We start from the raw sequence: 25,244 nt of genomic DNA, 5'->3' as shown, positions 1-25,244 counted from the left end.
AAGAACACTCCCCACCTTAGGGTAGGGGCCCTTAAAGCATCTGCCCAGAGGGATTTCAGAATTGCTAGTGACCAAAGACTGCTGTGTTTCTCCAATTCTTCCTCTTAGTGGAAATGTTTTCTGGTTATTCTGCCTTTTCCCACTGTTCCACTGTTGCACTGTGTGTGTGTGTGTGTGTGTGTGTGTGTGTGTGTGTAGGGGGTGATGGTTGTGGCGGCAGCAGGTATTTCTCCCTGTTCATGTATAGGTCTCCAGATCAAGTGGAGTCACATCTGGTCCTGAGGAAGAGAGCCACCTACGCCTCTCAGCCTGATGGAGAGATCATCAGGAATCACTCAGAGAATCTGGACATTGAGCTTGGAGCCAGTAACAGGTGGCATTCCGGGTTGCCTCCTTTAGGGAAGGGTGGTTGTGTTTTTTATGTGGGATGGACAGTCAAGTATCTGTTGACTAAGTGGACAGACCATGGTGCTCATCAGTGCTGTTCATAAAATACTTTCAGGTTTTCTTCCAGACACATTGGAGATTTTTACTTCCCTGCCTTCTTGGAGTTAGGGGCGGACATATGAATTGGTTTGGCCAATAAAATGTGAGTAAAAATGATTGGTGTCACTCGTAGGTGAAAGCTGTAAGGGCTCATGCACCATTCATCACGCTTTCTTTTTCCTCTTTCGTAGTACAAAGCAACGTGGCTGCTCTGTCTGCTTGGGTGCCAGACTGAGGAAAGAGCAGAGGAGAGCCCCACTGATGTGCAGTGAATATAAACTGAGAATTATCTTAAGTACCTGAGAATTGGGGCTTGATTGTCACTGCAGCACAACTTAGCCTATGGTAACTGATTCTGAGAGGTCATCTTAATTCTTTATAAAAGCACTTTTTATTTTGGTGGGACTATTTCCCCACCCAGAGGACATGCAACTGGGCAGCAGCGGTTATAACTGGCCTTGTAGAGGTGGGGGCATGTTTCCACTACAGGTTGGGGGGACAGGGATCCCGATGTGGTCTCTGAGGGCCTCTAAGGGAAGCGTCATGGTGAGGTTCATAGTGAGGACAGCACAGGGCCCCCTTAACTTACGCGCGGCATCCAGGCTATGTTCCAAAATATCCGCAGGCTGCCTGTGGTGTCTGGCTGAGGCACTGAGCCATAGGAGAGGGCCAGCGCGGTGTTCAGTGACTAATGATTCCTGTGCAATCTCTGAATCAGTGGCTTGCCACACTAATTAGCTTCATGGACTCTCGCCAGATGACAGTCTCCCTTTTCTGAATTCCTGGGGAATTCAGCAATACTGATGAAGCTCTTACCAAGTTCTATTGAAATGTTCAATGAACTTTTCAGTATCATGTGACATATGTCAGATGTCGTCAGTGACCCAGGTCAAAAATATATTCTCTTCCCTTGCCTCATTTGTGCTTTATTCCTTCCTGGGTTTTGTATCCCTAGTGCTCCCAGGCTGTGCTACGTGTGCATCTTTCCGTCTTATCTTGCGTGGTGTGGTCCAGCACCCACTCTTTGTCTCAACCCAGTGGGGTCTATATGTCCCCTAGCTCACTCTTTGGTCAGCTGGTTTTCTGAAGGCATGTTCTTATTCCACAGCCCACCTCTCCCCTCAGCTTCCCATGGTGAATGGTCAGAGTCACACATCTCAGTAACTTTCAAAGAATCCGTCACCATGAGGTTGGGTCATCTCAGGGTACTAATCTGCTTATATGGGGAGCATTTTTCTTCCCCTCTGTTCTTTCATTGGTATTTCAAAGCACCCCAGCTTTTAAGGGAGCAAGAACAAAGATTCCAACAGATCTGAGTGAAAGACAGAAAGGTGAAATGTATGTTCAAAGAGCTGGTTTTCCTGCTTCCAAAGAGGAGATTAGCCTTCCAGTTTGGTGATTGGAGGAGAAACAGCAGCAGAGGAACTGAGGAGGGGGCAGAGACCTTCTAGTGGAAAGGCAACTCTGTGGAAAGGAGCCTCTGTCCTTAGTGAGTGGGGAAGGGGCTCAGAGCTGAGCTGAGCTTGACAGTGGCCTCCCATGGCCTCATGCTGATAGACAACACACCCCCCACAGCCCTACATATTTGTAAGCTCCCCGAGCAGGGGGTTGGGGGCTTGGACAACTTGTGTGGGGATAAAAGGAGATCCTTGGCTCCAGATTAGCACTCAACAGAGTCAAATGGCAATTTTGATATGGGATTCCACATTCAGCCTTTTCTGTGTAGACAGCCCCAGTTTGAAATCAGAGAAGGTTCCAGAATGGTAAAAGGCACTAACAACTCAGAGGCAACCATGAAATTGCTCATGTTGATCTAAAATCAAAATCTGGTCTCAAGTCAAGTGCTTATTATTACACAAGTTTAGTGTCTGGATTAATCCTTATTTTATAGGTCCTGTTTTATTAGTAAGGGGTAATAAAGTTTCTAGGCTCATTCTCACATCATTTGCTTTTCCCTTTTTTCTCTCAGTACCTTTCATGGACTGTACACGGATGGGCCAGGGAGAAGGGCTTGACGCAGAGTTACCTTGCCAACAAGCACCGACCGTAAGTTGCATGGCTATGTGAGATGGATGAATGGGCCAGTCGTTGGTCACCAGATAGGGTTCATATGTTGCTCCATCCATGTATAAGGTAACTACAGGAAACTCCACATTGATGACGTAGTAATGCCATTCTTTGTCACATATCTAATGAAAAGAAAGAGAAGCAACACTTAAAATTGAATATGCAATGAAACCTCAAACAGGCTTTTATTCTAATTATGAAAGCGAGAGAAGATGTTTTGGGGTCAAACGTTCTTATTGCAAAGAACTCAATGAATATAATGGTTGCTATAAGTGAGGTTAGAAAAGCTCACATCGAACTTGATGGAGCAAACCATGGGGTAGAGGAACACCAGAGAATCCAATCATCAGGCAAGTATCTTGGTCATGTAATTCACCGCTGTCGAGCCTGGCCAGGTCTTGGTGGACAGGGTGGGTGACAGCTTAAATCTGCTTTGTATAAAATTTTTCTTAGTTCTTTAGTAGAGAAAAAAGTTAAATTGAAATTATATTTTCCTAAGCTTGGGGATAGGCGAAAAAGAAAGATACTAGATTGAAAGTAGAAATGAAGTTGGGAATAGAGAAGGGAAGGAGGAAGAGAAAGAGAAAGATGAAAATGGGAGAGAATTAGGGGCTAGAAAAGAGCAAGAGAGAAGGCGAAGAACAGGGGACGAGGAAGGAGGATGGAATACAGAAGAGTAAGAGCCCCTGGTTCCTTTGTCTCAGGAGCAACCAAGGAGTAACCTCATGGCCCCTTCAACTTGAACAAAATACAGTCTGAGAAAGACAGTCTTCCCGGGGGGACTCACCTGTATCCTACTTTGGAGGACATGGGGAGGCAGAGAAGGACCATAAATGGTCCTCCTGGCCTGGACAGGTACAGAGCACTCTTACACTTATGGCCTCTCACAACTTTTGTGCCCAAGATTCCTGGTCTTACGGCTTGTAACCAAAACCCAACTTTAATGGATGGGTAGAGGCACTGGGGGCTAGAATGGAGTCATAATCCCTGACCTCAAGGAGCTGAATTCCAACAGCACAGTCCAAAATAGAAACCAAGACAAAATAGATACCAAGTGGGCCTTAGGAAGGGAGACAGGAAGGTGGCCAAGCTGAGAATGGTGCCCCTTCTCTCATCCCTTAAGCCAGTGCCTTGGGACTCATGTTCGACCTTCTCCATACCCCCACTCCCTCAAATCCCTCTGCACCCTGTGGAGCCCACCTCTGAAGTGTCTCTCACTGCATCCTCATCTCCACTGCCCCCGCCATCTGTGTCAGTGAAGATAGATGAGTTCTGCCTGAAGATGACCCTACGGTGAGGGCTTCAGAGCCCTTCCTACATCCCATTCTGGGTTAAATGTGCTGTTTCTCATGAATAGATAACACCAACAGGGATGCTAAATGATCTTTTCCTTTTCATTTTGGAATAGAACTTTTTTCCTTAATGTTCTTTTTATATTGTCCTGTCTCATGTCTCAGAAAATTGCTCCTTTTGAAGCCCATTAGCCTGATAAAGCCTGATGAATATTTTAGGGGCCCTTGGACGGTAATCAGGAGGTGTCCAAGCAAGTATTTCCAAAATCCTGTTACACCCCACTGCATGTACAGCTCAGTACCTGCTTCTGAGGTCCTAACCAAGTTTACATCCCTCTGGCTACATGCCTGAGACCAGATGCTGGGCTGGGGCAGGCTCTTGGGCTGACCCAGTGGTGTGGGAGTGGCACAGAGGAAGACCTGGAGACAGAGTCTAGGGGTAGTAGAAGAGTGGGGAACTAAGGAGGAGGCATCAAATCCAAGCAGGCCCATCCAATGCACCTTGGACTTGAAGTCTGCAATCAAGAATAGGCAGGCAGCATATTCCAGAACGTGGGAAGATGGCTCCCATCCTGGGGATGATCTCTGAGGCATGGAGAAATCCCTGGCCAGTCCCCGGGTGAGGTAGGAGCACGTGGCAGAGCTGTGACCCTGACTGCACCCCATGCCCTTTGCAATGTAGGCAGAGCATGAGAGTCAACCAGGCAGCGCTGGGCGGCTCCCCTCTCCTGGCCTCCATCCCATCCTCTGCGCTGCTGTCCTCTCAGGCTTGACTGCCATTTTGAATCCGTGTGCTGGCTGACTCTATAGCACTCTACACCTGCTGACGCTGGGTGGAGAATGATCCTCTGGCTCGCTTCCTTTCATGACACTTGTGACATTTTTGTAGGGCAATTCAAAAAATTCCAAGGAAGAAAGAAAATAATTCCATGACTAACAGTAGCCATGACCCCTTTCAACATGGCAATCTTTTCCTAGGTGTTGCCTCCAGGGTTTTCTGAAATGTGCTTCATGAGCAGCAGTCCCTAGGATGCCCTGCATAAAAACAGTGACCCTGTACACTGAGCCTAATTTTTTTTTATTTCCCATTTTATTTGCCTATACAAGGCTTCCAGTAGCATCAAAGTATATGCCTATAACTTTCCAACCTTGTTGGAAAATGGAACTTTTCTATTTATAGCATTCCTATAAGCATTCTGTGAAACAGTGGGGGAAGGTCAGTTTGGATCACACTGGGTCTACAATTTGAAAGTTTGCTAGATTCACTTAATGTCAGCATTAAAATGCCTTTACCAACTTCAGTTTTGATGGCTGTATAATATGGATATACTACACTATATTTAAATATTCCCTTATTATCAGGTATTAATTATGTAACAGCAATATAAAAGATACTGTAATATAGTGCTGTATTTCTTTTTTTTTTTTTTAAAGATTTTGTTTATTTATTTGAGAGAGAGAATGAGATAGAGAGCATGAGAGGGGGGAGGGTCAGAGAGAGAGGCAGACTCCCTGCTGAGCAGGGAGCCCGACGTGGGACTCGATCCCAGGACTCCAGGATCATGACCTGAGCCGAAGGCAGTCGCTCAACCAACTGAGCCACCCAGGCGCCCAATAGTGCTGTATTTCTTTATGCATAAGTATTTGTCTGCATTTCTGATTATATCTTTGGGAAAGATTCATGGAAGTAGAACTACTGGGCCAAAGGTTGAAGATATTTTTTTAAAGATTTTATTTATTTACTTGACAGAGAGAGCCAGAGAGCACAAGCAGAGGGAATGGCAGAAGGAGAGGGAGAAGCAGACTCCCTGCTGAGCAAGGAGCTGGTTGCGGGACTCGATCCCGGGACCCTGGGATCATGACCTGAGCCGAAGGCAGAGGCTTAACCACCTGAACCACCCAGGTGCCCAGGTTGAAGGTATTTTGAAGGCTCCTGATACACACTGTCAATTTTTTTTTTCTGCAAAAGTTTGTGCCTATTTATTCTCTTGCCCGCAGACTATAAGAGTGCTCATGAGTTGTACCCTTACCACATTGAGTATTAATAAAATATAGAATCCTGGCAATTTGAAAGGGGATACATTTTATCTCATTTTAATATGGTTCATAAAAGACCGCAAAATTTATATTCTCCAAGGTCGAAAGGGAGGGTCTTCTGGGAGTGGGGAGCAGCCTCAGCTAGATTCACAGGCAGGAATGCTGGGGAGCTTCCTCAGGTACCTCCTGATTGGGCATCTAAACAGGCTTTTAGCTCAGACTAGGCTTATGCCTGCAGACTTCTCGCACCAAGTAATCTACGATGGCAGCTAAAGGAAATGCCTAGTTAGGGTTTCACTCATGTGGATCTGTGATCGGGAAGAGACCCACATTAGCCCTCTGCTAGAATTGGAGGGACAAACTGTAACTGAAAAATGATCAAGCCAGGAGGCAGCAGAAATAAATGTGTCCGTGCAATGGCTCAACCATGAAAGAAGAAAATTAGGCAAAGTGACCTTTCCCAGGGTCGGGGGGAGAGAGAAGAACTTGAATTCCTGCCTGTTCATGAATCACTGGTGGACACAGTTGGCACCAAGCCTGTTCAGTGCCATCCGCTGAGGCGACGCCCAAGGCCTCTGCTGGGCCAGAGACACTTTTCTCCCTGGACACATGCAGTTGTGTGCCCAGGGTGGGCAGCTGCAGCTGCTGTTGAGCCGGCAAGTGACCCAGAGACCGGAGACCCAGGGACGCGTGTTGAGCAGGGACAATGCCAAGCGGGGCCTGAGCTGGCAGGAGGCTGGTACTCCAGGGTGGGTCAGGGGCCATGGAAGCCTCCCATGAGAGGGGAGGCGGAAATCAGGCTGCTGACGGGTTGGTTGGTCCAAATATCCTTTAAAGTGTCAGCTGCTGGCACATAACAGGTGGAAGGGGAATGTATCTCACGTTGAATGGCTGCGTTCAAAATACCGGATTTCCTGGAAAAACCAGCTCCAGACTTGCAATGCGGCCCTTCAGAGGATATCTGCCCTGGGAGGTGGGAAGAAGCGCAGACCGAGTGCAGAGGGGCCAGGCCGGGTTGGGAAAGGCGAGGCTGGGAGATGAGGCAGCAGGACCAGGGCTGCTTTCATCCTGCCGCCTGTAGGAGGTATGGGGGTTTGGGGCAGGAGGAGGAGGATGGTAGTCCTAACAACAATCAATCCTGGACTGTGCTTCTCCGTATTAAAGCAGCCCTTCCTATCCCTTATGCTATGGGATCTTTGCCGCAACCCTCCACAGGAGGAGGGCCAGTCCTGTCTCTGGCACCTTTAAAAGATAAAGCAAGAGAGGGCACCTGGGTGGCTCAGTTGGTTAAGCGACTGCCTTCGGCTCAGGTCATGATCCTGGAGTCCCGGGATCGAGTCCCGCATCGGGCTCCCTGCTCAGCAGTGGGTCTGCTTCTCCCTCTGCCCTCTTCCCTCTCGTGGTCTCTGTCTCTCATTCTCTCTCTCAAATAAATAAATAAAATCTTTAAAAAAATAAATAAATAAATAAAAGATAAAGCAAGAGAAATGACATGGTTTCTGATCTCAAGGAGTGTATGTCAGGAGTTCGATGTCACCCCTCTTGGCTTCCACACTCAGCCTCTTGTGTGTCTGTTTCATGCACAACCAGTGGCTCAGCTTCGCATACTCACTGCCAAATCAGGGTCTGGAGCAGACACTTTTCTCCTGAGTGATGGACTTGCATGTCAGATTGTCCCCGCACGGCCCACCTGACATGCTACGGGCACTCAGACTCACCGTGTCCCATGTGGAGCCCAACACCTCCCACGCTCCAGCTCCCCCCGGCCCCGTCCTGTGTCCCTGCCTCAGCAAATGCTCCTCATTCCAGCTGTCGTCCAGGCCAGAACCCTGGACGTGGCTTTAGCCTATCTCCCTCTTTCCCTCCCTCTGGCCAGTGCGCTGCCAAGTCCGGACATGTCTCTCTCATCCATCCTCATCCCCTGACCCTTACTCCCACTCAGAATTTACAACATGTACTCGAGGGGGGAGATTGAGGAGGTGTGTTCCTATGGGCTAGTGCAAAATGGAGCAAGGGGAGAGGCCCATCTGCAGCAGGGGGATGGCAAGAAAGCTCTGGCGTGAGCGTGGGTGGGGCCACGCCTGCAGCCTGCTAGTGAGCGGCTGCGCTGGGGGCAGCCACAGAGAGGCAGCAAGGAGGGCTCCCAGGAGGCGGTGTGCAGGCTGAGCCCGTGAGGGATGGGCCAGCTGTCACACCTGCTTTAGGAACTTCTGGGCAATCATGTTCTGGACTTTGGGAAAATAACTGAGCCTTTTAAATCCTGACTTTGAATCCTGAGGTTGATGAGAGTACCTACATCATGGGGTTATTGTGTGAATTGAGCTAAAATAAAGCCTATACCCTGCTGAGCACATATTTTCAGCCTGAGCAGATATGGAATGAGATGCTGCATAAAATAAAGCAACAACGATAACAAAATAAAACAGAAATAAGAGAGTTAGAAAGAGAAGTCCTTAGGTATAAAAAGCAAACAAACAACAAAAAAAAGAAATTGAATGGCTGCTGAGGGGCTAGGGCCCACCCTTTCAGCCGTGGTTTCAGAGCCACTGGGAGAGAGGAATGAAGACTCAGGTCGGCCACACGGAGAAACTCGAGGCTGACAGGGCTGCATAAAGCCTGCAGTTGCAGAGGGACAGTCTGAAGCCTGTGACCTGGGACAATGGGAGTCAAGGGCTCTGGAACAAGTCACCTCAGAGACGTTAGACCCCCAAGCCTGCTCTGTGCACGTGCATCAGCTCCAAATGTACACAGCCCGGCCAGTGTAGAAATCCAGAACTCAGAAATGAACTTAACAATGCATCTGCCAAGTCTTTAGGCCCTCCCGAAAAGACATCCTCAAAATCTATTGACAGAGATGTGTCCATCACCTGCCTAGGGCTTGGGCAGGACAATTTCTGTGGGCCTTGAGCTCAGAGTTAAAATTTACAAAACAAGGAGGAGGCAATCCTTTGTGTGCGAGAGAAAAAGCAGACAAAACAAATGTCTGCTTTTTCGGTAACCACAGAAAATGGAGCTTTTAGAAAGGAAATAGGGGAAGGCAGGTTTGAAAGAGAATCAAAGAAAAATTCCAGAAATAAAAGACACAATTATTGAACTAAAAATAAATCAAGAATACTGACAATGGAATCAGAGAAATGGGTGATAGATGAGATTAGAGAAAAATGAGAATTTGCTAAAGCAATGAAGAGGTATGGATTCTATGGATGATCACAGGACACATTCCAGCAGAGAGCCTGACAGATGTGTGTGGGGAGGGAGCCGGTGGGGGGCAGGGAGACAGCAGTGGGGCGGGGCTCCTGAGGACCTCAAGTGCCACGCAAGGCATGCACTACCTTATTGTAGTGCCTTACGTTCTAGAAGGCCATTATTTACTTCCGCAGCCTTCTCGTGTGTGAAATCAGATAACAGTGGACACAAAGAGCTCCACAGTCCCCTGGCCCCCAGGACATATTTGAAGGGTAGGTCAAAACTGAACTTCCTTTCCTGAAATGGACAGCGATTGAACCAGGAGGGTGGAAACCAGGCAAATCCGGTTCGCCCTGGGAACTTGCAAGACCCTCTGGCCTCAGGTTTTGGAATGTTTGGAAAGCTGCGGTTTTGGTTAGTGCCAAGACCAACCTCATGCCAAAGCAAAGATACCACTCTTATTTGCAAATCTCTCTAAGATCTTCGCAGGAGGGTGCCTGCGCTTCCGAGCTGGCTGGGAGAAGTGTGGTATGTTTTCTGCAGAAGGTGATGAGGACAGCGCAGAAAGCAGCCACTGGGCCTTCTGTCAGGAAGCAATTGCTGACTCAGGGCAGCAGAGCACAGGGGAACAGGAAACATGAAAGGTAGCTTGTGTCAGAGAGACCACCCAGTTGCAATTTGCTTGAGCAACATTTGGGCAAATCCCCAAAACGATCCTGAAAAACTGTCCTTCCAGTTTGTGCTTGCACCATGTAAATCATGACTTGTGTGCGCCCAGGATTGAGACTCGTCCATAGGGAGAGAAAACACCCACTACGCACTGAGGATATGGCTGGTACCCTGGCACCATGCTATGATTTTTGTCTATGTAATCACCTTCTTGGACCAGCTGCTTATGCTTCCCCACCGCAGGCTTTAAACAATGCCAATCAGATGGCATTCTTCCCCACCCCTGGAGGACACCCTGGGAAGATCCCTTAACTTCCAGCTCTTACTGATGGCCTCAATTTCATGTAGTAAAATTGCACTTCAGTTAGTCTCTCATGCAAGCCAAAGCTTCTCTCCCCAGCCTGGGTCTGATCTGCAAATTCTGCAAAGCCCCATGGAGGTAGTAGGGTTGGCAGGTTAATGTGGGAGCCAGACGTTGGGGCAGCAAATGTGCCCTCAGTGAAGTGGAGATTGTGCATTCTGAGTGCTCGGTCTCTCCCAGGAGTGAGGAAGAGGAATGGGACCAGCCAGGGCAGATGGGGCCCCTCACGAGCCCTCACTCAGGAAAGTGTGACCCTTTCGGGCTTCTTTCCCAATGGGGTGTTTTGCAAAACAGTCCTTCAGGATGGTATCATGAACAATGGTGTCAGGGTCATAATTGGAAAAACTTCATTTCATCCAGTTAAACAGGTTTCTTTTAGCAAGACTCCACAGAGCACTGGTTCTCAAAGTGTGGTCCCTGGACCAGCAGCATCAGCACCTCCTAGGGTTATGGACTGAATGTTTGTAGCCTCTCCAAATTCCTATGTTGAAGCTCTAATGCCCAGTGGGATGCCATTTGGGGGTGAGGTTTTTGGGAAGTAATTAGGTTTAGATGAGGCCATGAGGGTGGGGGCCTCCTGGTGGGATTAGTGTCCTTATTTATTTTATTTTTTAAAAGATTTATTGGGGGGGGAGGGGCAGAGGGAGAGGGAGAGAGAGAATCTCAAGCAGACTCCATACTGAGCACAGAGTCTGATGTGGGGCTGGATCTCACGACCCCGAGATCATGACCTGAGCCGAAATCAAGAGTCAGATGCTTAACTGACTGAGCCACCCAGGTGCCCCAGGATTAGTGTCCTTATAAGAAGAGGTAGACCAGAGCCCCTCTTTTTTCTCTACCATGTGAGGACACAGGGAGAAGGCGACCATCTACAAGCCAGGAAGTGGGTTTTCACCAAGAACCGAATCTGCTGGCACCTTGATCTTGGACCTCTCAACCTCCAAACTGTGAGAAATACATGTCTGTTGTTTAAACCACCCAATCTATGGTATTTTGTTATAGCAGCCTGAGCTCAGACACCTAGGAACTTATTAGAAATGCAGATTCTTAGGCCCCACCCCAGCCGCATTGAACAGGAAACTGCAGGTGGGGCCCAGCGGTCTGTTTCCAACAGGCCCTCCAACTGTTCAGATAGATAGGTCAAGTTTGAGAACCTTTGCCTCAGAGAATATGCTAATGTGGGCAACAGAATAATCAGTTTACTAAATCTGTTGACCTCCTTTTTTTCCTGTTAGGTACCTAAGAATATTGTCTGAAACAAAAAAATCTCAGGAGACACATGCTGTGAAATTCATTGTTTGTTGAACACATATTACCGAGTGCCCACTATGCCCCAGACACTTTCCTGGCACTGGGATGTGACAGTGAACAAAGCAGGAATATTTCTGCCAGTCCCACTTTCCACTGCATTAGTCTCTCCCCTCCCCCGCCCTCCATCCCTCCCGCCCCCTGAGGAGGCTTGCCTGCTTCTGTTCACATGTTCCGTGCAGCTCTTCCTCTGGAGCATGAGGATTCCCTTGCCCCAAAAGCAAAAGGCCTCTCTTAAGCCTGCCAAGCTTTCTTCCTCCTCCTCAGTTTTTGCCTCGAGGATGTGCCATAGAATTCAATTGGGGATATTTTCCTCATGCATTTACGGTACAGCTGACGTCTGTCAGGGCCCCAGGGTGCAGATTGGAGCTGTGGAGGCAGGCCAGGAAGCACTCAGTCTTAAATTTGACAATTAGGAAAGGGACTATTTCTCCTCAGGTGTTCTTTCCCTGATCACAATCAATTGTGCAAAGACCAAGCAGATCGCTTGCCCCGAGAAAGGAATGGTCTCGAAAGCGAGATGCTTTAGTTTGGGGCTGAGGTGGGTGCTGCCCTCTCCTACAGAAGACTGTGAGCTTCTCGAGGTACAGTATGAGGGGCATGATGGTCACTCAACAATCAGCTCTTATAGACCAACAGATCGACTGAACGAATGCACGATTACAGTAAACGCCAGCGACACTGGACATGGATGCTCTAGAAAAGGGGGACATGGGGGCCCAGCTCAGGAAGCTAGAGCCTGGTTCTGGGGATAAGGCCATATCTGGGTCAAATACTTATAATTCTGACAAGTTCCCCATCATGGCAGTCCAAGAGAAAGGGTTGAGCAGGTCCAGCACACATGGAGGGTTCTGGACAGAAGATGAGGCAAAGGAAGGAGGGTGAAGGTCATCAGATACAGGTGGGTCTAGAGAAGACCCTGACTAGGGGTTGTGAAGGCCTCCTCACTGGCCTCTGGCTTCAGGACCCATCCTGGGGGTATCAGCATCTCTGTGCATTCCCACCAAGATGGCTTTGAAGTGAGTCAGCTTAGAGGAAATTTCAGCTGTACCCTCTTACCTGGACTGGGACCTGGGGCAATTTTCTTAAACTTTCTTAAACTTAAACTTGATGATCAATTTCTTCATCTGCAAATGGTTAAAACACCTGTGTTGCAGGAAGTTTTGATTGTTTATTCAATGGATATTTATTGGTAGCAATTATAGATCAGGGATTATTCTAGGTGTTGAGTATAGAAAGTGGGCAAAACCAGAAGCAGCTCCTTCCTTAAGGGAATAGATGAAAAATAGAACACTCACAGAATAATGTAATGTTCTATCTGAAAGAAATACCATGCAGGGGAGATGCCAGATGCCATATGAACTCATAGTTGGGAGATCTGACCTGGTTGTGGAGATGAGGAAGTGAGGGTGAAGGAAAGGAGGTAGGAGAATGGGCCAATGTGGGTAAGAATGTTCAAGGAGGAAGGAACAGCACAGACAATGGCCCTGAGGCTGGAGCACAGCAGGGGAAGGGAGAGCTTGTGATCCGGCTGGGCAGAGGACTTGGCAGAGCAGGTGTCATGGAAGGGTCAGTCTCTGCCCTACCTTCGGCCCTGCAGCTGCCAGCACCCCTTTGTGTCAACCCCAAACTCCCTCCCCCAAGACTGGTTTTCCTGTCTCCTCAGACTGGGCTCTGCACTGCTCTAAACCCGTGTGGGTGATGCCCACTTTCCACAGACAAAGTGCTCACTGCTCAGCCTGACCCTAGAGAGGGGCCCTACTATGCGGGGGCTCTGGAGCCAGGTCTCCAGAGTTCATAGTCTGATTTGACCACTTCCTGGCTGTGTGATCTCAGGCGAGTCATATTCCCTCTCTGTGCCTCAGTTCCTTCATCTATAAGATTCAAATAACATGGTAACTAACTCATGGGGTTGTCCCAAGTCCCACACAACACTCAAGGCACATCGGTAATTTCACATTTGTTAGTAGCGTGCTAAAAAACTAAAAAGAAACAGGTGAAATTAACTTTAATAATATACTCTAATCGAATATATCCATGTATCATTCAACATGTAATCAATCTTAAAAATTAAGGTATTTTATTTATATTTATGTTTATATATTTTATCTGTTTTTTCTTGTTAAGTCTTTGCAATGCATTGTGTATGTATGTGCATGACAGCACACCTTGGTTCAAACTGGCCAGATTTCGATTGCTCAACAGACACACATGGCTAGTGACTATCATGCTGGTCAGGTGAGCCCTTGACTCTGCGATCCATGAGGGCAGGGCCCTGTCTGTACTCCAGGTTCTCGATGAATGCAGATTGCACACATAAAAGCATGGGTGCAAGGAAGAACTGCAGTCATGCTCAGCAAAGCTCCCATCTGCTCTCTGTTGGCCTCTTCCTCTGTCCCTGGGCACACAGCCCTTCAGCCATGATGGAGATCAAATCCTGGGTACCAAGTGCCAAATGACCTTTCCGAAGTGAGGGTGAGAGGAGCACTCACAGGACCTGGAGCCCCAGAAGGCCCCATTAGGAGGGCCGTGTAAAGCAAGAGAGGTGGGGTGGTAAAGATTCATGTTGGGTCAAGGAGGACAAGTCTCATCCTAGGAGCCCTTGGCCTTCCACCGGTAGGTAAGGGGAAGGAGAAATGGGCAGAAGGAGCGTGACTTCTCCCAGTAGGGCTCTCTCAATTTCCTAGGACGTTGGCAGGAGAAGCCATGATTGGCGGGAGGAATGAAAGGAGGGAATACGTTGGTACAAAATGTTTCTTTCTGTGCTTAATTTCTTTTCTTATTCCTTATTAGACAGATAAACAGCAGTGAGCAGTCACACATCACCGTTTTCCCCCTCAGGGAGGCTGACACTTGTGGGCAGCTGCAGAAGGGTAGGTGGGGGGGGGGTGTCCCCTGGAGCCTTGGGCCAGCCTGCCGGGCTCAGAGAGTAGCGGGGGCTTGCTTGAGGTGCACAGCTTGCTAGTGACGGGGCTGGAGCCCAGAACTCCTGTTTCTAGTCCTCAGTGCTTTTGAAAGTTATCTCTTGGCGAAGAGGAGAATACATCATAAGCTCTTTGAGGAGGACCCCAGTATATTAAACAAATAGGTTACTGAGCTGCAGTTAACTATTCGGTAATGTATTTGCAGAAAATTAATTTTTCATTCTGCCACGCAGAATATTGAGGCTGGCTGTTCATAAATACACAGTCTGACTCTTCCTTGCAAGTTCAAATAAAAAAAAAAAAGAGGACTCTCTCAGTGGATATCTTTAGAGAAACATAATTATAATTTAGTTGACATATCTCAGATCTCAGTGCTGCTGAATAAACCTCCCCTGAATAATTCAAATAATAAATTCTGCCCCTTTGGAAAATTGCGTTGCTCCTGAATGGTACTGGTTAAGCGTTTCCATCTCGGAAGACAGAGCATGCGGCAGCCGGCGAGCAGGTCCGGCTTCTCAGACCTCCCTCAGGTACCGGCTCCAGAAACCAGCCGTGGCCTTGTGCCTGCCTGCCTGCCCGGAGTTAGCTGTCCCCGGGGGCAGCCGAGAGGCGTGTGCGACTCACACGGAGCTGCTCCACCTCCAGCACTGACCCCCCACCACTCGGGCTTCTCGTGCTGATCCTACTTGGGTGGAATTCGGAGCGCCCGAGTGTAATGAAAGGCCATGGTTCTGCATCATGGCCCCAGAAGGGAGCCATTCCAGCCACGTGTGGATTCCCTGCTCCCCTTGCTGGGAGAGGCCTCCAGGGAAGGCGTGGGAGCAGGGTGCCTCTGCTTGGAATTCCACAGCCAAGACATCGGGCATGTGGAGTCTGGGGGAGCTTGGAGAACTCTTTAGGGAAGAGTTACAGTTTTACATTCATTATGGCATCCAGGATCTTAAGACCAGTCTGTATGGATAATTGCCAAGTGGGATTTTCACACGTGGGTTTTGGTCTCATACAAAGATTTGGGAACAGTTTAAAATCCAGCAATATCTCTCCCCCAAATCCCCCCAAAAAAGCCATTCAAAGAAACACAAAAACCCAGCCAGCACCAACCTTCCCTTGCTTTGGAGGGAAGGTGGGGTGGTCTGACCAGCTCCTTGTGCAGATTAATCACTCAGTGTGGACTTCTGAGTGCTGATTAGGTGCCGAGCGTGTGCAGGTTCCAAGCTTCAGTCTGATTGTGGATGTCTGAAAACATAAATGGCCCTCCATCAACTGAGACAAGTGTGGCTCATTCATCCTGGCTTCCATCTGAGCTACCCTGTGCAGGGACCAGGTTTTACAAAGTCTTCAAAGGAGGCTGGGAAGGCCTACATCCATGACTCTGTGTTGGCCTTTGTATTACTTTGCTAGGGTTGCCGTGATAAATTACAGCCCACTGGGTAACTTAAGAAAATGGGAACGTGTGGGTCTCATAGTTCTGCAGGCCGGAAGTCTGAAATCACGGGGTTGGCAGGTTGGTCCTTCTGAGGGTTCTGAGGCAAAATTTGTTCCAGGTCTCTCTCCTAGCTTCTGGTAGCCCCAGGCATTCCTTGGCTTGTGGATGCAGCGCTTCAATCCCGCCTTCATGTGGCCCTCTCCCTGTGTGTTTGTCTTCATGTGGCCATCTTTGTATCTGGACACCAGTCACACTGGATTAGGGGCCCACTCTACTCCTCCAGTGTGACCTCATCTTAACTCATTTAATTTGCAACAACCTGATTTGCAAATAAGGTCACATTCCCGAGTTATTGGAAGTTAGGGCTTTAATGTCTTCTTTGGAGGGACACAATTTAATCCATCTCAGCCTTCGCCTGGTCCCACCATGTTCTTACAGTGCGGGGCTAGGGACATAAAAAGTGTTGAAAGGATGGATGCAGCATTCCATCCCATCACTCACCACATCAGAAGCCGCAAAGGGGCTGCCTAGAGTTGATACCATTTTTTGGGGATGAGGAAAGAAAATTCTTTGAATCCCACATGATAATAATAGTAAACTGAGATGTTATATGTGTTTGGGAAGTGCTACTTTTAAAAGGAGAATCCCTTGTTAAACAATAATAATAAAAGCCTCCCATTAAAGGGTCTGTAAACCATATGCATTCATTCATCCATTCAAGCAATATGCATGGAGCCTGCCATGCACCAGGCACCCTGCTCCATGTGGAAGAAGCAGAGGACCCACTCAGGAAACCTGGAACCTTGGCTCTGCTGGGCCAGGCCTCTAAAAGCTCCTTCTCTTGTGATCTGGCAGAAGCAGGCTGATGCTTAGACTTGAGACCACTTCCAGAGCATTTATTCTAATGCCTAAGTGTGAGATAATAAGAAATCTCTATCTATATATATGTCTTTACCCTCGATTCCTGACCTACAACCCTTGTAAATTGGGGTGGTAAGAGAATCTTTCGTTCTAACATTTAGTCTTGGCACCAGTTCCTGACACAGCATTCCTAAGACCTTTGCAATTTCCCGAGTGATAGGAGCATCTGACTGCAAGCTCCTAAATCCTTTGGAATTTCCTGGGTGATGGGAGCATCTTTTGTCCTAATGAAATGACTCTGGGTGAGCTCCTAGTTGGGGGTCAGTCATCAGAAAAGCCAAGCCATGACTGGAAGCTTGGAACTTTCAGCCCCACCCCCCATCCTCTGGACAAGGGAGAAGGGCTGGAAATAGAGTTAATAACCCATCACGTCTATGTGATAAAATCTGCACAAAAATCCCAACAGTACTGGCTTCAGGGAGCTTCTGGATTGGTAAACGCATCCCAGTATAGGAGGATGGTGCACCCCAACTCCACAGGGACAGAACAAGTTCCTCCACTTGGGGTCCATCCGGACCTCACCTTATGCATTTCTTCATCTGGCTGTTCATCTGCATCCTTTCTCATATCCTTTATTATATAATAAACTGATAAATGTAAGCTAGCGTTTGCCTGAGTTCTGCAAGCTATGCTAGCAAATGATGGAATCTAAGGCGGGCGGGGTCTTCGGAACCTCTGATCTGTAGCCAAGTTGGACACAAGTTGTGGGTAACCTGGGGACCTACTTCTTGCTTATTGGCTCTGATGTAGGGCTGCCTCATGGGTCTGAGGTCCTAAGCTGTGGGGTCTGCATGAACTCCAGCTCAGTGCCAGTGTTGAACTGGACTGTCAGACCCAGCTGGTCTCTCAGAGCATTGCTCTTTGTGGGAAAAACCCTGCAGCTCTGGTAGCAGAACAATTGTGAGCATGGCATAGGGAGAGAGGAAAGGAGAAGCACACAGAGGGTCTTCCTTGCACTGAGGTTCTAAGGGAGTACCTGGATTTATGTGTTAAGGCCAAGGACAGCATGCTCTCTAGGCCCTCACAGCTGCCCTGCCTCTCCTAAGGCTTGTCTGGGGGCCTGGATGAAGGAGACCTACCATATGCCATGCATACCATGGGTCCCCAGGCCCCTGTGAGGGGAAGCTCTCCCTACAAACCACTAGTAGAGCTCAGCCTCGAATAATTCTTTTCTCTTCTCTCCCGACCTCTTGGATAAACTTTTTTTGTCTTTATTAGGAACGTCCTTAATAAGTTGAGTTTCCCACAAAATCCTGGGAGAGAGCTACCCTGAAGTCATTCCCAACATGTTGGCAGAATCACCCCCAAAGATTTCTACATCCTAGTTCCCAAAACCCGTGAGTGTGTTATCTCGAGTGGCAAAGGGACTTTGCACAAGTGATGAAGGGAAGGATTTTGGGTCGGGGAGTTTTCCTGGATTATCCAGATGGGCCCCGTGTCATCACAAGGGTGTTTACAAGTGAAGGCGGGAGGCAGGGGGTGTCAGAGAAGGGGGACGCTGTGGAGGCAGAGGCTGGGTGGTGTGAGTACTGACTTTCAAGATGGAGCCCAGGACGGTGGGCAACCTCTCCAGGGGAGAGGACAAGGGAACCCATTCTCCCCAGAGCCTTCCGAAGGAACACAGCCCTCCTACACCTTGACTTTAGCTCCACGAGGCCCATTTCAGACTTCCGATTCCCACAAACTGGAAGATAATAACTGTGTTGTCTGAAGCTACTAAGTGCACCGTAACACATGCAGGAACAAGAGAAACAGATGCATGCATCTCAGCCCACACTCCTTGCTTCTCCAAACACAGGATCTCCTCACCATTGTCTTTTTGTCCTAAATGCCATTCTTGCACCCTGCCTCCGCTCTGCCCTCTCCCCTGCTTCTGCTGCTTCTTCCACCTTAGTCAGCCGCTCCCACGCCGCCTGCCCCCCCAAATCAGGCGCAGAGTGTGTTGACCTCTCAGTCCCCTCGGTATTTCGAAGACTGTTTCTCATTATCCATCATCCATGACCACTTTTAGATGAACAAATAAGCAAAAGTCTCATCTACTTAGATACTGAGAAGGGCTGGGCTGGCCTCGCACAGCAAATTGGATACCTAACGAATCTCCCCAAAGCCAGAGTTCCCCATGAGCTAACGGCTGCTTACTAAGGCTCCTTTCCTGAAAGGCCCGCCGACATCCTCTGCGAGGAACCCTGTGCTGCCACACGGGGAGCTCAGCCTCTGGCTTCTGTCCGCCCCTCATGCGAACACAGGCCTCTGCACCTGCCCCTGCTCAGCCTGTCCAAGGTGTGTTTTTCATTTGCTACAAGTCTTTCCATTAGACACGGGAGGTTGCCTTGGGCCCGAGGTGCTTTCTAAGCCTGAAAGTTGTGCTCTTCGAATTCTTTGAAATGCCTCCCCAGGGGAAGGCCCACTTAGGAGAAAGCTCCCAGTTTAGCATCCTGTGATCACCACTACTGTGTGTACCGTGCTCTCGCCTCCACTTTGTGCCACTCCCTGGGCTGGGAACTTTGCATGCATTGTCTTATGTATTCTCCCAAAGACTCTTGGAGGTAATACTATTCTTTTCTCCATATTATGGACAGACAGAGGCTCAGAGAGGTTAAGTAAGGTCACACAGTGAGTTTGTGTCTAGAGCCTTGCTGAAAAGCCTCGCTAATCAGTGTGAGTCATCAGTCAGCCCCAGACGGTACGAGCTGGTTAGACGCTAGAGTCTCAGACCCCACTCTGACCTTCTGAATTGGAATCTGCAGTCTAATGAGATCTCTAGGTGATCCGCATGTGCATTAAAGTTTGAGAAGCTCTAAATCATTATGTGGTATGATCACTCAAGAAAGAAAAAACAATCATGTATTGGATGAGAGCTTGAATAGTGCATCTGGGAAGGCTTCCTGCAGGTCAAGTGACAATAGGCTGGAAGACCTTGGGATATTTCCAGAGGCCTCTGGAAGCATTCCATTTAATCCCTAAGCATTTAGCTGCCAGGGTGTCCTTCCTCCCTGCACCTAGCCCTCAGACCCAACAGGGAGGGCTGCTCCCACTGGTTTGCTGGAGGACTGACACCAGGCTTTTGTCCTTGTGTGGCGGCCTCAGGAGCCCATGGCCTGCAATGGCAAGAGAGCTATGGGGACTGCTCTCGTAGATGTCCCTGTCCCTGTCTGGATTGCATCTTCAGTCTCAGCCTGAGGAGGAAGAAGTGGGAATTCGGGCAAGCTAGCTAGTGAAAGGGGATGAGAGAGAGAACAAAAGCAAGGTCAGGGAGAGGATGGGTTGATTTGGGGAGGGGATGCCTTGTGCACCAGACGAGGTAAGTGAAGGGCAGGCTCTCTCCACAACCAGGCTCCCTCCAGTCAAGCAGGGTCAGGGGGTCCTCCCTGTCCCCCCAGCACCCACCTAGAGGTGAGAGGAGTAAGACCAGTACTCAATCACTATCGCTGCCTTGAAATCCATCCATTTAGATCTTACTTATTGATTTATACCCACCTCATTCCTCATCAGATTTAGGATTAATTTGTATTAATAATAGATACTTAATAACCATCATTAATGGCAATAGCATTTCCCACTAATGAAATAATACTTTGAAATAATACTTTATTATGTTCAAAGTACTCCACAGAGTCCCTGGGAGGACAAGTGGGCGAGTGTTGTATGCATTCTACAGTGAGAAAAGTAAGGCCTGCCGAAGTAGCATGACTTCATTAGAGGCAGCTTCTGGAGTAGGGGACTGGGGCCAGAGCCCAGGTCTCCTGAATTCTAGGTGGCCTTGCTTCCTCGGCATTTCCTCCAAAAAACTAAACAAACGTGAAAACCAAGCCAGCTGTAGCGACACGATGAGACAGGGAAATTGAAGGACTCCATGAAAATCTGCTTTTTGCTCCTTTTCCTGCTTTTATTCTTGCTAAGACCTGCACCCCCACTTTACACATGCCTCACAATGCAAATAGTGTGTGTCCTCCTTGTAAGGGACAGGAGTTCATGACTTCTTTGGAGTCTTCCAGACAACAGATAACATCTAAGGAAGGGCCAGGCAAGACTGACCAGAAAAAGACATCATATGTGCATTTCAGACCACTGATGCTAGACATCTCGATGCCAAGACCCCAGGCTCCAAGGAACAAGTGACTTACAGAGGACACCGGGATGCTGGTCCTTGTGTTGACTGGTTCCTAGATGCCTGAGAGGACACGTACATCAGACCACTATCCTCAATGAAAACCCCAGACCCTGAGCGAAGACGAGACTCTCTTTTTTCCTTTCTGAGTCTTCCAGACACCCTGTCTGCACCAGCATTCTCTCTATACCTTCAGTAAAGTCTCTTCTCACTTCCTGCTGGCTCACGTTTGACCTCCGTCCTGTGCAAAGCCAAGGACCCTCGGGCTGGCCTGCATCAACAACACTAATCAAATGCGGGCCAAAAATGTAAGATGCCACACTCTGATTCAGGAACATTTACCCTGGTGTCTCGTACTCTTAACACAATCCACATTCCAGATTTATGACTGAGCATCCTGCTTGGAGGGTTTACTTTGGTTCCATGGTGGGACTGCCCACATCTGTTAGAAAGTTTCTCTCTCCCTCACACATATTCTGAACGGATTCCTCATTTTCAAATATGCTTTTCTTCTGTGGTCACATGTGTATATATAGGTTGCTTGGTTTATTTTCTCATTTCCCAGATATTTTCTGGGTCTTTAGACAATTACCAGCAAGGCTGGCTTGGGCAGCAGCCTCTGATATTCAGTGAGGAGAAATGCCTGTTGAATGAGGAATCATTTAAAAAAAAAAATTTTTTTTTAAATTTTATTTATTTATTTGAGACAGAGAGAATGAGAGACAGAGAGCATGAGAGGGAGGAGTGTCAGAGGGAGAAGCAGACTCCCTGCCGAGCAGGGAGCCCGATGCGGGACTCGATCCCGGGACTCCAGGATCATGACCTGAGCCGAAGGCAGTCGCTTAACCAACTGAGCCACCCAGGCGCCCCGAATGAGGAATCATTTTTGTGTGCAGAATCCCTGGGGGTCACAAGCTGACTCTGAGTTCCTGAATCCCTCCTTGGGGGCCTTTCACCTGAGCCTCCCTGACTCCCCATGAATGCCCTGATTTCCACACCTTGCTCTCCCCCCAGTGAGAACCGTTGTGTTTTCCCAGAGGTCTTAGGTATCTGCACCCCATGCATGGCAAGGGGTGGGATGCCAGGCACCTGGGCACACCATCACAGACACTCAGTGACAAATATTCGGAGATGGAGGGATTATACCACCTGCTACACCGAGGGCGATTCTACCAGTGAGCAGAACTACCCCGCACAAAGACCAGCCGCTCTACCTCTGAATGCTGCCCCACCAGCCCCGGGCGGAGGACCAGCACAGCACCCGGCAGGGAGGGGTGGGGGTGGGGCTTTGTTTCCTGGTTTGCAGTTCTTAGGCCCTGAGCCCAGAAAAAGAAAGAAAAGAATGCCCAGCCGAAGGTGTCCTCCCACGTGGTTGGCTGACCATTTAATTACAAGGTCCAATCAAACTAATTACACTTTAGGGACCTCTGAGACATTAGGTAATTAAAGGCCACCTTGCTGCCTGCTTCCAGAAATGCAGATCGTTTTTGTCGCAGTTGGTAGATGGGCCGTTGTGAGTCATGCAGTGAAGAGGTAAAGCTTGAGAGCAAGAAAGAGGAGCATCTGGAGGTGGCAGACTCTCTAAGAGTTCAATATTGGTTGACATTTTCAGAGTCAGAGAGCTATTTGAATTTTTTTTCCTGGTAAAAGCCATTATCCTAGAAAAATCTGGTTTCCTCATCACATTATATGACTGAGCCATAGCTGGTAAGAGCTGAGTTATGTGAAGATCAGACAAGTGAAGTGTTGGGCATATAGTAAATCCTCAGTAAATAAGTTATTAATATAATATTATATTATTATACTATAATAATCGTTAGTTGTTTGATTCAGTGGAAAAACATCGATCAACTTCCCACAATGCCAGACACAATGCTCAGTGTTGGGGATTCCAAGGACATGCTGTCCTTGTAGATTCTTGGGGTTTCTAATGAGAGATGTTACCCAGGCTTAGAGGAAACCCTTCAGCAAACAGAAGCCTTCTATGTGGTATGAGATGTGAGTTCAAGGCCACCTTGTGGTGTAAAGCAAGGTGGTGACAACAGCTAGTGGTTGCCGTCGATTCATCCTCAAGCACCCACTTTAGCTACTCTTAGGAGCTCTTCAGGGAATAAAAGACAGGAGGTGCCTTGAGGATATGACTCTTCTTGAGAGACTGGATTAGCACACAGCAAATAATTGTTGAATTTTATATACACCCTGGCCCATCCAAAACATATCGAGCATGGCTTGTGAGGATAAAATCAGTAGACAATTTTTTTTTTTTAAAGTCACGAAATAGAAGTCATGGAAGGGAAAACGTGGGTAGGAGGGTCTGTCAGCCACCGCTCTGGGCCACCTCGGATCTGGACACCGTCTCTCTGTGGGAGCAGTGGGGCCTGGCCCTGTGTTGGCTATAGCCAATGGGAAGGAGAAACTTGATGAGTCATATTGTCTTACCATGCTCACAAAACGAAAAGAGCCCTTTTGTTACAGAGAAGCAGAGCTTTTTCTTATACAGAGTCCAGACAGAAATCTCTGTAGCAGGTTCTCAAAAGGAGGCATTGTGTGATGGGTGATGTAGAGACCACTCTCCTCAACCTCACCCTTTATTACTCTAGTGGTGAGTTTTGGGGGCGGGCTCCTCTAACACCCTTCAACATGGCCTGAAAGGGTACCATCCAGGTGTCCTCCAGAGACAGCCCGGAGCCAGTGAGCTGGTATAGGGCATGGTTAACGTCAAGGGCTTTGAAGTGGCATGGCTTTGCGTGTGACTCCCAGTTCTGCCACCGACTGCCCGTGTGACCTCAGCAAATTAAACTCCCTAAGCCTCTGTTCCTTCATCTGTCAAATGGGTCATGATAAGGATAACAAAAATAATGCATGAAAAGTGCTCAATATGACACTCAGCACACAGTGAGCATCCAGTAGAAATTACTATTCATTACCCTGTTCTGAGATGGGCTCTGGAAGGAAGCCCACGTACAACGTGGTTCTCAGGTGGTCTGCCCGACTTCATAGCTAAGTGTCGAGTATTTGGAAGTGTAGCTCCCATGGTTTTTTTTCACCACTGAGGGTCTCTGTTTGATTTCAGACATTTCAGGCTTTACAATAGTTGTTTTAGTATGCATGGTCTGAGAGAATAATATGATGACTTTAGCTACTATTTATATTTATATGAATATATGATTTTATTAATGATCATAGAGTTTAAAACCCAAGAAGCACATACAGGCTGCGTGGGCAAAGCCCTTGGCAGGGCAAAGTATTCCAAGACCCCTCAAAGTAACACAGGCTTCCCTGGTTTGGGGGTCCCGGAGCCTGAGATCTGCTGATCTTTTGATCTTTCAGTCAGTGTGGAGAATAACTCAACTCTAGGCTTTTTTGCTTGTCTGCTTTTACCGGCTACAAATGCTAGTACAGAATATAGACATGAAGTGCAGGGAAAAGAACACTGGGAAGGTCTGTAGTAATCACAGGGGTTCCTAAAAAAAAGAGGTTCTAATTTCTCTTTTCTCTCCCCCCTTCTTTCCCTCCCTCCCTTCTTCCTTCCTTCCCCATTCCCTCCCTCACTTCTTATCTTATTTCGTTCTATAAATACCCTCTGCTAGTGACCGTGCTATTGCTGGAAAGTCCGGGTAACCACAGCAGTGAGGTTTCTGCCCTTATAAGTAAAGCTCCCAGGTTGCAGGGGAGAGAAATAGTAAATGAATAATCAAACAAATAACTATATATTTTAGGTTGTGACAGATGTTCTGAAGGAAGAGCACACCAAGCAACAGTTTTTATAGCGGGTCCTGTAGTCGAGGGGTCTGGGAAGGTTTGCTGACAACAGGCAGAGAACCCCTGGTGGAGAGTGAGCCTATAAACATGGCTCCTTCTCTGACCACCATGATGGGTATTGTGATTCACCGCTGGGGTGAGGCCAGCCCTCATGGATGTGGGCACAAGCCCTTGGGCCTCTCCAGGAGGCCATGTACTGTCATGGAGAGGGCACAGGGTTTGGGAGAGACCCATCCAGGAGCTGTGTGGCTTCGGACAAACCCCTTCAGTGCTCTGAGCCTCAGGACTCCTGTCTGTGAAATGGGGTAATGATTGTTCTTCGCAGACGGCTGTATGATCAGAAGAATGAATGCAGGCAAAGACCCTAGAGCAGATGCCAGCATTGAGGCTCAGTATTATTCATTCCTTTGACCCTCTTCTCCCACCGTCTGTTTTATTACAGCGTGGTAATATCATCCGGCCCCTGATACGACAGGGAAAGAGCTTTGCCGAGTGTTTCTGTGTGACCCCTACCGAACGTAGCTTAGTGCCTAGTACCAAGCAGGTATACCCGGTGGCTGCTGCTCACACAACGTCTGAATGAAGAAGCCAACTTGTCACATTGCGCTCAGGTTCCATGACTAATGCTAGAGTTACAGGAACAGCACAGCTGAGCTTCCAAACAAACCCTGTAATGCATGTAAATGGTTCTCCACCA

At 48.2% G+C, this 25,244-nt stretch overlaps 1 protein-coding gene and 2 long non-coding RNA genes across 3 annotated transcripts in view; 2 read left to right on the top strand and 1 right to left on the bottom strand.

Annotated features, from left to right (window-relative positions):
- Positions 1–344, top strand: part of LOC118004512 — a 93,790-nt gene extending 93,446 nt beyond the window's left edge. The window contains exon 3 of the long non-coding RNA XR_004677606.1: positions 248–344. This is a non-coding gene — a long non-coding RNA (uncharacterized LOC118004512). The remainder of the gene's footprint in view (positions 1–247) is intronic.
- The window catches only part of CLSTN2 (calsyntenin 2), a 597,522-nt gene that overhangs the window by 46,487 nt on the left and 525,791 nt on the right, over positions 1–25,244 (bottom strand). Inside the window, exon 9 of the mRNA XM_034995881.1 lies at positions 2,513–2,675. Within this exon, the coding sequence (XP_034851772.1) occupies positions 2,513–2,675 (163 nt within the window). The remainder of the gene's footprint in view (positions 1–2,512; positions 2,676–25,244) is intronic.
- Positions 755–25,244, top strand: part of LOC118004519 — a 35,043-nt gene continuing 10,553 nt past the window's right edge. The window contains exons 1-2 of the long non-coding RNA XR_004677609.1: positions 755–831; positions 2,456–2,532. This is a non-coding gene — a long non-coding RNA (uncharacterized LOC118004519). The remainder of the gene's footprint in view (positions 832–2,455; positions 2,533–25,244) is intronic.

Source organism: Mirounga leonina, unplaced genomic scaffold, assembly GCF_011800145.1.
Source record: "Mirounga leonina isolate KUSES-001 unplaced genomic scaffold, KU_Mleo_1.0 Mir_115, whole genome shotgun sequence".
NCBI classification, from domain to species: domain Eukaryota; kingdom Metazoa; phylum Chordata; class Mammalia; order Carnivora; family Phocidae; genus Mirounga; species Mirounga leonina.
The sequence above is the reverse complement of the archived record's forward strand: the minus strand, read 5'-3'. Positions and strand labels throughout refer to the sequence as shown.